Source organism: Cetorhinus maximus, chromosome 32 (assembly GCF_964194155.1).
Source record: "Cetorhinus maximus chromosome 32, sCetMax3.hap1.1, whole genome shotgun sequence".
Taxonomy (NCBI): domain Eukaryota; kingdom Metazoa; phylum Chordata; class Chondrichthyes; order Lamniformes; family Cetorhinidae; genus Cetorhinus; species Cetorhinus maximus.
In genome coordinates, this window is record NC_135910.1 from 2,821,745 (window position 1) to 2,834,843 (window position 13,099).

The 13,099-nt window shown below is 46.1% G+C and overlaps 1 protein-coding gene across 2 annotated transcripts in view; it reads left to right on the plus strand.

The window, feature by feature from the left end:
- Positions 1 to 13,099, plus strand: part of LOC144671378 (synaptosomal-associated protein 25-like) — a 91,982-nt gene that overhangs the window by 65,317 nt on the left and 13,566 nt on the right. For both annotated transcript variants that reach the window (XM_078533252.1, XM_078533253.1), the window contains exon 6: positions 9,105 to 9,239. In XM_078533252.1, the coding sequence (XP_078389378.1) occupies positions 9,105 to 9,239 (135 nt within the window). The remainder of the gene's footprint in view (positions 1 to 9,104; positions 9,240 to 13,099) is intronic.

Sequence of the window (13,099 nt, forward strand, 5' to 3'; positions counted from 1 at the left end):
CTGTTGGTCAGTTTCTAAGCTTGTCAGCTGACTGTTGGTCAGTTTCTAAGCTTGTCAGCTGACTGTTGGTCAGTTTCTAAGCTTGTAGGCATTTCTCGAGTTACACATTAATCTCTGGCAAACTAAATTGAGGTTGGTGTTCAGCACCTAGACATCTAGTAATAATTTGCATCTCAGTCCCTTAGTGGTAAATGTTCTAAATGTCTGGCAATCAGCAGAGGCTTTCTCCACACTTTTGACAGCTGACTTGATATCATAAAGTAGATTTGGAGTGTACTGAGTCTCTGAACTTTTTTTAAAAATTCTTTCATGGTTGATGGGCGTCACTGGCAAGTCCAGCATTTGTTGCCCAGCCCTAATTGCCCTTGAACCTAGTGAAATTGCTAGACCATTTCAGAGGGCGGTTCAGAATCAACCACATTGCTGTGGGTCCAGAATCATATGTAGGCCAGGACAGTAAGGTTCCTTCCCTAAAGGGCATTAATGAACCAGATGGGTTTTTACAACAATCAATGATAGTTTCCTGGCCAGCGTTACTGAAACCACCTTATATTACAGACTTATTCATTGAATTCAAATTCCACCAGCTGCCATTTGAACCTATGCCCCCAGAGAATTAGCCTGGGCTTCTGGATTGCTGGTCAGTGATATCACCACCACGTCACCATCTCCCCTTAAACTGTCTAAACTTGAAGCCACTATCAAACTAATCACAGATGTTTGCTCTTACTCATTGGTCAAGGAATGCAGGAGGAAGTTTTGCACTGTATTACACACCTTGGTCAGGTGAGATTCAACAATGGATCATAAAAAGTAGGAGCAGGAGTAGGCCATTCAGCCCATCGAGCCTGCACCGCCATTCACTAAGATCATGGCTGATCTGATCGTGGCTTTAACTTCACTTTCTTACCTGTCCCCCATAATCCTTAATTCCCTTGTCAATCAAAAATCCAACTCAGCCTCGAATACGTTCAGTGACCCAGCCTCCACTGCCGACTGTGGAAGAGAATTCCAAAGACTAACAATCCTCAGAGAAGAAATTCCCTCCTCATCTCGCCCTCGTGAACGGGGGACCCCCTTATCTTTAAATGGTGATGGGCACTATTGGAGTAAAACGAAATGTAGTCACCCCAGTATTGTCCTCACTCTTCTTGATGAGAACAACCAAAAACTTGATGAGTGTGGTCAGTGCCAGTAGCTGTGGTCATCAACACTTGGCGGGAATCTCCGGCCCCGACACCGGTGGGCAGCATTGCGGGCGGGACGGGAAAACTCGGAGAGCCATTAAAAGCCGGTGCCTGCCAGTGTCGGGACAGAAACTCCTGGCCACCGTGCGCTTGAGTGGGCCCATCCTCCGCTGGACCCTCAGCCCATCCTCTGCTGGACCCTCAGCGCCCTCGTGCGCTGTGTAAACCCAAAAGATTCACAGTGAAATAAAACCGCGAGAGTTTGATGTTTAAGGGACATCGCTGCTTTCAGCAGTTACATCTCAGGAAAGACTCTTGGCGGGAAAATCTGCCAGGACAGGGTATTTTTCACGAGTGCACCAGACAAAGATGGTCAAAAAAAAAAAATCAGACCTAACTTGCCAGCTGGGTTGAGGTGAGGATGGCGACATGGCCAATGGTCCCAATTCCATAAGTTACAAAGGTTAGCTTCTAAACGCTAGGCCGTGTATGCGCCCTTTAGAGCATAGTTTTGATTGGTTTATCTCACTGGTTGCCGCGAGGGGGCCTATCCAGTGGGTATTCAGTGGAGATTGTTGTTTCCAAGGCCTGTTAACAACCAGCATCGGGAAACTGTAACACGAAATCCTCACGTGGGTCTCGTTCAATTACAATCTGACTCTTTTGTTCTTTCCTTTTCTTGAAAAATGGTTGTCTCTCTCCTTCTGTGTCATTCAGTGCTTGTTTCTGCTAACAGAGAGTCACTGGGGCTATTTATGTGACATCCTTGTGTTCGTGAGGCATCGATTTGTTAAAACACTGGAGCACTGAATAAATAACCTGTCAATGTGTTCTACTCTGCAAAATTTTGTTATATATATATATATATATATATAAATATGACTGTTAAGAAACTAACTATCAGTCAGGGTTTTATGACATTAAAGCCAAATGCTACCCACCAGGAATATGGTGTCTGATTAGATTTCTAAATTGCTCTAGAAATAAGACAGTTTTGGTGTCAAAGTTACTGAATGGGAACATTTTCCTAAACACTTCTGCTGTTGCATAAAGAAAAATTCAATCAGAATCTAGCCTCCCTTGTTACTGCTTGAGGTTTCGAGCATGGTTGTGAGGTTCACCAGTTAATCAGTTATTCAACATGGGAGTTCACCTGGTTGTTTCTTTTCAGTTGGTGGGGTCAGTGAGAGGTAAATTGCTTGTAAATTTCGGGATGCGGCTCCGAAGAGCCTGGGATGAAATTCCAAGCTTTCCTCCTCTTTAAAAGTTATTGCAGCAGCCGTGAAAAATAAAAATGTGCCATCTGGAATGTGATGAACACACAGTAAATAGTGAGCGACAGGGGAGAGGGATGAGGGGGGAGAGAGGTGGGATAGATAGATGGGGAAGTAGCCAGGGGTGGAGGTAGTGGGGTTATTGGGGCGGGGAGAGACATGGGGGAGATAGGCGGAAAGGAGAGGGGCGGTGAGTGACACAGGGAAGGTAGACAGGGGAGAGATGTGGGGTAGATAGATGGAAAAAGCCAGGGGGAAGGTAGAGGAGTTTGGAGAGACAAGGGGAGATAGGGGGAAGGGAGGGGGCATGGAGGGGCATGAGGAAGTAGAAAGGGGAGAGGGGTGGGTAAATAGATGAGAAGATAGGAGGGGAGAGGGAGAGGAACGGGGTAGATGGCCAAAAAGATGGGGGAGATAGATGGGGAGAGAGGTTGGGGAGAGAGGTGGGCAAGATTAAAGGGGGAATAGATCGGGGGATAGATTAGCAGGGCAATAGATGGGGAGAGAGATGGGGGTGGAGATAGATGGAGGGGGAGATAGATGGAGGAGGGTTGATTGAAGGAGGAGGTGAGTAGGCATGGGAAATAGATGGATGGGGGTGATGGATGGATAGGGAAGACAGATAGACGGGGAGATAGATGGGTGGGAAAGATAGATGGACAGGGGAGGTAGATAGACTGGGGAGATAGATTGATGAGGGAGATGGATGGGGTACAGAGAGATGGATGTGGAGCTAAATGGAGGGATATTGAATGACGGGGAGATAGATTAGGAAAAGGGGTGAGGAAGGTAGACAGGGGGAGCTTAGCAAGAGATACCCAGGGAGACAGATGGCATATATAGGTTTGGAAGCTCTACATGGGTGGGTTCCTGAAGGTTTCATCATGTGACATCTTGCCTTGAACCCCTTCATCCCCTACTCTCCCACCATTGGTCCATCCTCCATGTGTTGTGCTTTCCCACAGCTGAAAAGCAAACAGATTCTTCATTCCCCAATGAGATTAATTTTGACTGTCAGTCATTCAGCCCCTTTCCCCCACCAAACTCCAATGAAAAGGTGCAAAGAAAATGTTAACAGTTCACAAATTACTTATGATTTTTCTCTTGGTTGTTGCTCTTAGCACTCTGGAGATTATTCTTCAATTCCTGGAGACTGCAGGGCCATCCTGGTGGGTTGGCAGCCCCAATGTATTTGTGAAGGGTGAATGGAGCTGAAACATGTAATGCTCATACACATACTGGTGTCGATGTCCTATAACTAGCCCTAGCGATGAACTGGATGTGTTATTTCTGTATGTATCTGGAGCCTATCTGTTCAGCTTGCTTCAGCTGAAGGTACCATGAAGAGAAGATCATTTCTCCGCATGGTTTGAATGCTTTGACCTGCATGGTGACTGAGTAGCCTGTTCAACCGCTATCATTCAGAAGGCAATTTAATGATAGATAACCTTTCCCTGCTGAGTTGCAGAAGGCGTGTAAAATTATGAAGGGGAGCCGGGTGCCAATGAATGTCTTGGAAGCAGCTTGGGAGACCTTTATGAAATTCTTCCCAACTTCCATGACCTTGCGTTGCCTTACAGACTCAGTAGATAAGAATGAGCTCCATTAAGAATGTATGTGAGTATGTACATTCCAATGCATGTTCAGAGCTTCTCTGAGAGTCACGGGCAGGGTTGATGGAGAGGTCATGGAGATGGAGAGAGCCATGGGCACAGGGACACTGCATAAAATGTTAAGAGAATCCCCGCGTTCCTCTATCCTGAGCACATGCATTATTTTCCTTTCACTGCTTGTGTTGCTTTATCATTGAGTGAAGCTTTATGGAGTACACAGCCTCAAAAAGAGTGTCCAACTCACCTTGGAAACCCAGGCTGCTCAGTCCTATTCACCCTGACATTTTTAATTTGCTGGTTGTCCCCTCGGAATTTCAAGCTTTGGGAAGGGCTGTTTTACTGACATGTGAAACGGATAAGCAGGTAAAGGTGACCTCTCCATCAATCCTGCCCCACACTGCAGCATCATGACTGGACACTTCCTACTCCCCCTGGTTCCCGCCTGTCCGCAGCCCATGTAAATCTCCTGAGACATCCAAAAATCAGGCGATCAAAACTAGCCCAGAGCATCATGTGGGCCATAAGCCATTTATCTTCCAGGTGGTGCAATCTCTACCCCAGTCGGAAACCACAGATCCCTCTTGTTAGCAGAGTCAGTGCTCACTGCATCAGGGAAGCACATTCCAGAGGCTCACGACTCTTTTAGTAACTGTTGCCCCACAAACCTTCAGGATATCTGTACTCCCCAAAATCTGGCCTATTTTTAAAAATTCACTCGTGGGATTTGGGCGTTGCTGGCTAGGGAAGCATTTATTGCCCATCCCTAATTGCCCTTGAGAAGGTGGTGGTGAGCTGCCTTCTTGAACCGCTGCAGTCCATGTGGTGCAGGTACACCCACAGTGCTGTTAAGGAGGGAGTTCCAGGATTTTGACCCAGTGACAGTGAAGGAACGGCCGATATATTTCCAAGTCAGGATGGTGAGTGGCTTGGAGGGGAACTTCCAGGTGGAGGTCTTGAGCACGTCTGATTTTAATCACTCCATTTTGATGTCTGTGTCTTCAGCTATCTGGACCCTAAGCCTCGAAATTCTCCCTCGAAACCCTTCTACCTCTCTCTCCCCTCCTTTAAGATGCTCTTTAAAACATTTCTCTTTCACCATTTGTCTGAATACTCCCTTCAGTGACCCAGTGCCAGATTTTGTTTGATAATGCTCCCGTGAAGCACCTTGGGATGATTAATTACATTATAAATACAGGTTGTTGTGGTGGTCATTGCAATATGCCCTCCTTCTCAGTGGAGTCATTGTAATGCCAAGTCTGCATGCCCAGGCATAATTACCTCTACCCACTAACTCCCTCCCCCTGAAGCCTACACTCGTCACTCATTCCCCTGTGCAACACCACAAGAGCTTGATTAGTTATTCAGTGGAGTTATTGAATCCTCGAGCCGCTTGTAGTCCCTTTGTGAGAGAGGATTGATGACTGAAATAATATACGTTTTTACAGACGTCTCTGTTAAATATTTTCCCCACCGACTGATCGTAAACCCTTCTTTAAGAAAGCAGGAAATAAAATGTCAAGTTTAACCATGTAACCTAGAGAACCCCCTGCCAAAATATTAACTGGTGATGGTTCAGGCCCTGGACGAGGTTCCCTAAAAGCAGACAGGAGCCTATTAAAATGCCCAATAATGTCATCTGTTCTGATCTAGATGGTCAGGTGGTGAAGGATAGAACTGGAGCTAACCTTTATATACTCTATAAAATTTAATTTACCAAGACACACTGTACAAACATGCACCTCAAAACTTATAAAAATACAGTTTCAGTCTGCTCCTATTTATAACTCTTTCTGTTGGAACCAAATAAATAAAATTAACAAATTAAGGGACAAATTAAAAGACAGCCCCTTAAAGGGATACTTACTGCAAAAAGAAAAGCAAAACCTTAAAGGAAACTTGCAAATGTCAAATCAAAATGTGATTAAAGGGATTAATAAAACACCCCAGTCCCCGCGGTGCTCACCGGGCACGGACACCGCGTGCTCCCTCTCCAAGGACACCCGGCCACAAACATCGCCATGGAAGAGGGCCAGACAGTCAGGTTGGACAACACCCCCCACCTCGATCGCCTGGGCCTATTGATGACCAACTTGGCCAGGCCCGGGAGCAGGTTCATGGGGATGTCCTCCTCCCTTCCCGCTCCACACCGGGTGACCGAAGATCAGGCGCGTGGGGCAAACAGAGCAAAAGTAACAAGTTATTCAAGTAACTGAAAAGGGGGTGCAGTTGACAACAATTAACATGTGAGTGGTCCACGGACCCCACAAGGCCGCAAAACACGCAGGCTTCTTGGGAGTCCATGAACCGACACGTCCTACGGTTGTATGTGGCTGCTGTGTGCAACACCCTTCACCCCAGGTCCCCGATGGTAAGGGGAAGGACTGCCAAGTAGGAAGCCCTCCACTGGGGACGCACGCCGCTGGACCACAACAAGGCACACGTCCGATCAGTGGACGAGGGTAAGGAGGTGAAGGGTGTGCAGCAACAGCCCATGCAGGAAACCCGTCCTCACCAAGCTAAAGGGCACAGAGGGCTGCTCCTATTTATACTCTTTCGAGTTATCAACAGTCACAGATTGCAACTCTTTGAGTACAATCACAGTTCTTGGTTTCCGGGAGTGGGACATGAACCCACAACCCTCTGATTCAAAGGCGAGGGTGCTATGAACTGAGCCACAGCTGACATGAGCACCAGTGAATCCCCAATTAATGCCCACCACTTATGTACAATCAACACTCAATTAATATACAATTAACAGCATTGACACTGCTTTGTAAATTTAAGACCCACACAGGGAGTCCTACACTGCCTGTTGCCTGGCAACATGCAGCCACATGGTTACTGGCCAAAACAGGCCAACTTCTATCTGTCTTTGAGCCCCTTGTGGGCCAAGATAAGCAGGAGTGCTGTCCCCTCAGATCCCTCGCTGCTCCACAGTCACCCCAAGGAGCCTTCAGACTCCCTCACTTGATCTTTGGGAATCCCCTATCAGCAGCCTAGCACCAGCGCATCCAAAAATACAACTGTCCCTCCTCGCTGCAATTCCAGAGAATCTACTCCAGTAACCGAGTGACGAGAACTCTCCAGCAGCAACTCCGGCCAGTCTAAAACTAATGTTCAAAGAAAACATTAAAAAAAATAATTAATGGGTTTATGATTTTTCTCCTGGGTTTTGCTGCAGCAGTTTCCAGGAAGTTCACTTTTAATTCCCAGAGACTCCAGGCCAATCCTGGAGGGTTGGAAACCCCTAAGTACCAGAGGGCCATCAGAACAGGGAGAAACTTCACCTCCCTCCATTATCTACCCTGATCGAGCGTAGGGCGGGACCTTGTCTGAAAAGGGAGAGTAATGATTGGATGATATCAATCTATGGGTTGGAAGAGACGCATTGAAGCCTAAGGTATAAGAACATAAGAAATAGGAGCAGGAGTAGAGGCCATTCAGCCCCTCGAGCCTGCTCCACCATTCGATGAGGTCATGGCTGGTCTTCTATTTCAACACCACTTTCCTGCGCTATCCCCGTATCCCTCAATGTTTTTAATATGTAGAAATCTATCGGTCTCAATCGTGAACATACTCAACGACTGAACCTCCACAGCTCCCTGGGGTAGAGAATTCCAAAGATTCACCACCCTCTGAGTGAAGAAATTCCTCCGCTTCTCAGTCCTAAATGGCCTCCCCCTCACATTGAGACTGTGTCCCCCTGGTTCTAAACCCCCCCCAGTCAGGGGAAACATCCTTCCTGCCTGGCCCTCATGTTGGTAACAAATTAACTTGGGACAGGAAATGGCCAGGATAAAGATCTGAACCCAATAAAGAGTGTTTGACCCCAATCCACATGCCTGGTGAACCAACAAAGCTCCTCCAGTGCACTTCAAACAAAGATTAGTTGAGACCTTTGCGACTCTTGTCTTCATATTATTTCCACTGTTGAGTGGTGCTGTACAGAACAGAGTCTCTTGGCTCCTTGTACTTCTAATTAATTTATGGCAGTTGCAGTGTTCATTAAAAGGCTTACAAATAATTAATTCCTATTGACAAATGTTACAGCTGTAGGGCCGTGTTGGCTGCAGAATGGTAATGTTCTCCACTCTCTTCAAAAAGGACAATAGTTTTTTTCTTCCTCTTCCCCTCTCCCCCTCTTCACCCTCTGGGGTTTTAGCCGTGTAGCCATGCATGAGCACAGACGGTGAATGTTTGCAAGGTATTCACCTGCCAGGGGCCATCATGGATTTCCATAAAAACCCCACTGTCTCGAAGGGATTGTTATTTGTAGCATGAATCCTGGTGACTTCTTCCCCGCTCCTTAGCCCAGGGACATTGATGGTGGTTGCAGCATCCTTAATACCACTCTGGCTCAGGGTGACCAGTGAACATAAACTATGGATTAACTCTGAGACCTCTTCCTTATACCAATTGAGCCACAGGGGAGCTCTAATAATAGGCTTAGCTGCAGCCTAATGGTAGCATTTTTGCCTCTGGGTTATGGGTTCAAGCCCCAACTTTGGAAACTCAAACAAAATATCTAGGCTGACACTCTGAGTGTGGCACCCAGACAGTGCTGCCCTATCAGAGGTGCTATCTTGCAGATGAGGCTTTAAACTGTCCGGCATCTCAGGTGCACATAACAGATCCCATGGCACGATCTACACAAGAGAAGGTGTGTCCTGGCCAATATTTATCCCTCAACCGGCCTCTCAAATATTGATTGTTTGGTCATTATCGCGCTGTTGTTTGTGGGGCCTCACAGTCACTGCAAGCCAATAAGTCCAGGCTGGTTCACCACCTTGAAGGGAAGTACCTCCCATATTCACAGCACAGCAACAGCTAGAAGGTGAGAAAGAGCAAAGTGTCTTGGAATAAGTGCATGAGTAAAATGTTATCGCACAAAGCCTTAGGAACTGATGCCATGAGCTGCCCAATGACCTGTTTGTAAAGTGTGGTCATGGGGTATATAGAACTAGGAAGACATTGGCTTTAAACAATTAATGAAGGAGAAAAAAAACACTTGTACATTTTCTACATCTCAGGTTAAAGAACTTTGAGGCGGGAGGAGCCTACAAGAAGGTGTGGGGGAATAACCAGGACGGTGTAGTGGCCAGCCAGCCGGCCAGAGTGATGGATGATCGGGAACAGATGGCGATGAGCGGTGGATACATCCGAAGGTAAAAGATTTGTAAACAGAGATCGGAGGCTAGAAATTTATTTTGGTGAAGTCCGCTCCTGTTCACACTGACATGTGGGGACAGGAATGTGTTTCGTGGATGGAAATTGGGTGATGTTGGACACAGCCCAGGCTGATCAAGGTCTTCACTCTTCCTCCTGACAGGAAAGCTCCAGTGAAAGGAATGCCTTTGGGCAGTTAGAAACATGGAGGGGTTGCCAACCCCCCAGGATTGTCCTGGAGTCTCCAGGGATTAAGGATTAATCTCTCCAAAACAACCACAACAAGACGAGAAAGAATTGTAAAGGCATTAAAAAAAGGCTTTATTTTCATTTTCATCGGATGTTAGTTATAAAAATTTTGGAGGTGGTGGGCGATGCTCCTTCATTGAGTCTTATTGCTGGAGGCAGGAGGTCATGTGAAGAAAGTTCTAGGAATATCACTTGTTGGCAACCCCCGCCTACAGTGTAGAATGGTCTGTAATTTCACACTAGATTGGCAATCCCACTCAGAGAGGCCATTAAGGAACTCGTGTGAGGAATGGGTAAATATTCCACTGGTACAGTGAGGGTGGGCTTTCTCAGGTGAAGGCTAGAACAAAGGGAAGTTTATTCTGCGTCTAACCCATGCTTTCCTCTGACCTGGGAGTACTTGTTGTTATAGCAGAAGCTCAGAATGGAAGGTCGCCCAATCTGTTCTTTGTAGGAGCATTAAACACACGGCATTCTGAATTTTTGTGCTTTCTTATGGCCCGTGATCCATATGTGTTGTCTGGAACGAGGTCTGTGTTTTCTTACCCCTTTGAGTGTATGTTCCAGTTAAATGATTTCAGCAGTAAGCTTTTGTGAGTTAAAATATAAAGGTTATTTATTCTCACACACTTACCCTGAATTAATGCAGCTTTACTCACTTTATTTCTCTGTCTCTCTCTTTCTCACACACACACACACACACACACATGCATGCACACACAGATATTGGATACAGGTGAAGGTAATGTACTTTTACAGATTATAGTTATCTCAGTCTCTGATTTATGATCTTTGACCTTGCACATGGTAGGCTGGTTTCCTGAATGATTTTGATGATTTAAAGTTGGAGTGAGGGTCTTGTATAGCAAAGGATTCGCAGCAGGTTGTGAGGTTTCTTGTAGTCGAATAACCGGAAGTTTGATTCTCAGATGAATTTTAAACTGGAACAGGTTGCGATGGGTGACATTCTACATTCCTCACAGATTCTATCATTCGTACAGAAATCTGATACTCCCACGATTTCCTCAATGTGTTGCATCTCCTTTTAAAATCCCTACTTACATGTCATCTGATGAAGGTTTCACTAATATCTGTACACATGGCTCTGGGGCCTGTAAAATTAACAGGCATATGGTTCTTTCTACATTTAAAGTTAGGGAGAGTTCAAATTCCAGGCTGGCTCCTGGGGAGGAGACAGATATCATAGGCCTGGGGTCTGCTTGAAAGTTTTGCAGTATTTAAATTGCTCTGATTGCTGGGTTGTCTTGCTTGTAGAGTCCTTAATCCTTTAATCACCGTTTCCTCAACCCTGGGGTCTGACAACTTGGATTCTGGTCTATTGATGATCCTTATTTCTAGGATGATGGTGTGTGGTATATTGTTTTAAACCGCTGAGAGGTGTCCGGGTTCTCCCCTGCATGTTGTCCTCAGTGGGCTCGGGAGTTGAGCTGCTGGGTTTAGGTGAATTTAGGATTGTGAACCTGATGCTGTGATTGTTTAGTGGACAATTTCACGGTAACTGCAATTGTACTTCCCTTGTGCCTTTCACAAGTGCTGTTCATCTCATGATGTATTGACTTCCCTTTTCATTTTACCTCAGTGATAGGCTTGGCCCCAACTGGCCCCAATGTCCTCTTGGACACGTCCTTCTCTCAGTTGGCATCTCCCACTTTCAAGGTATTGCTGTTAATTACCTTGGATGCTTGATGACTTGCAGTTCATTTATGGTCAGGCTTTTGACCAACTGACAACTGCAAAAAACTCTTAGCTGATTTTTAAAAGCAGAGAAAAACATGGCTGCCTCTCGTCATGTGACTGTTCACAAGTTCAGGTCCTTCACCAACTAACGGGTGATCTTTACGTTGATTTCATGCCCTGTGTTGTGGGTTAACTCCTCTGAGGTTCACCCAGTCTAGTCTGGATGGGGAAAGCCATCATGAAACACTGGGACAGAGATAGGAGCCATTTACCTACATCTTCCAGCAATTGAATTCCAATCTTTCCTTTTGTCCGGTCAGGCAGTCTGGAAATGCCGTTGTCCTTTTGTGTTGGCTCATCCTTAAACAAAGAGCTGTGTGAATTCCCTGATGGCTGTGAACGTCCATATTTAATTAGGTATTCACCTGAGACTTGATACTGACTGTAGCCCAAATGTCAAAGGTCATGTGATTTTCAGCAGCCATTTTAATATCTTGTTTGTCTCCAATTTTGAAAAGTATTGACTGAAAATTCATAATACGATGGGTATGACAAATCTCAAAGTCACACTAAAGTAACAGCTGACTGGTAAGACAAGAAAAACAGAAGATTCTAGATATAAATGTTCAACACCAGGGAAGAGAACAGATGGGTTAATATCTTGTGTGCAACTGTTTTTCATTCTTCCAAAGGAGATGGGCAGGTGTATGAATCCAATCGGAAGAATGAGGGGGAAGTATATATAATATATGTACGTATATGTATCAATGTATACATATATAAACAAATACTGTGGAACCATGTATGAAATATGCAGTAGATCATCTCAGCCAAATTATGGACAGAGGCATTATGCCATTAGAGAAACAAAGGCTTTGTAACTCGTCAAGAAAGTGGGACGTCTGCAAGAAAATAGGAGGCGTAGCAGGGGGGCAGGGCCAGTCACTTAACAAAATTACGGCAGGTTTGAAAGTGAGAACATAGCCGAGGTCTGAAATGAAGTCAGCATTCAGGCCAGAGATCACCGTTCAAAGTAGGACAAAGGAGCTCCGAGCTGGAACCGAGCCTCAGTTAGGGCAATTAACGAGGACACTGCAGATTTCAGCTCCCAGCCAATCAGAAAGAGCGCTGGCCAACTCCAAGTGCTGGCTATCTGGGAGAATGGCTCACAGCCAATCAGAAGTGCAGTAGTTAGAGCCAATCAGATACAACGGTTCAGATACCTATCTCCCTGTCTCATTCTCTCTAGAACAATCTCCCTACACCCATCCCAGTGTAACTGTCCCTGAGAAACAAATCTGTTTTAACACAGTTCCAGTCATCTCCCTGAACCCTCTCACTACAGCTAACGTCCCCTCTCTAAAATAACTCATTGGGTGGAATTTTCCCATCCCTCCCATGGCAGGTCCCATGGTGAGCGGGGGCGGAGAATCTAACAGCAGCTCAATAGTGGGAAACCCACCGGTGTAAGAAGAGTTTGCAATTCTCCCAATGGCGGGTTAATGTTGGGGCGATTATCCTGCCGAACACCGTTTACATTCATTAACATCTCACGAATGTTCATTGAAACAGCCGCTCGCTGGAATATTGTCAGGCTTTCCAGCGGGAAATTACATTGGCCTCAAACCCGGTTGAATGTGAGTGAGGTGCACAAGCTGGGACTTACCTTTAGGGCCTTGTTCAGTTTGCGAACATCCGATGAGAGGAAGCTGATGGAAGCCCACAGCTAGCCGGGCCCTGGAGGAACACATGCATCACATGGTGGGTGGTGCCTCAGCACATGGCTCCTGTGCGAAGCAGCCTTAAGGAGGTGGAAGGTCTCCAGGTTGCAGCTTCACCTTGGCTGAGGCTTCGACCTTTCAGGGACCTCGCTGAAGCTTTGCACCATCTTCAAGGGGATTCACCGTGGGCT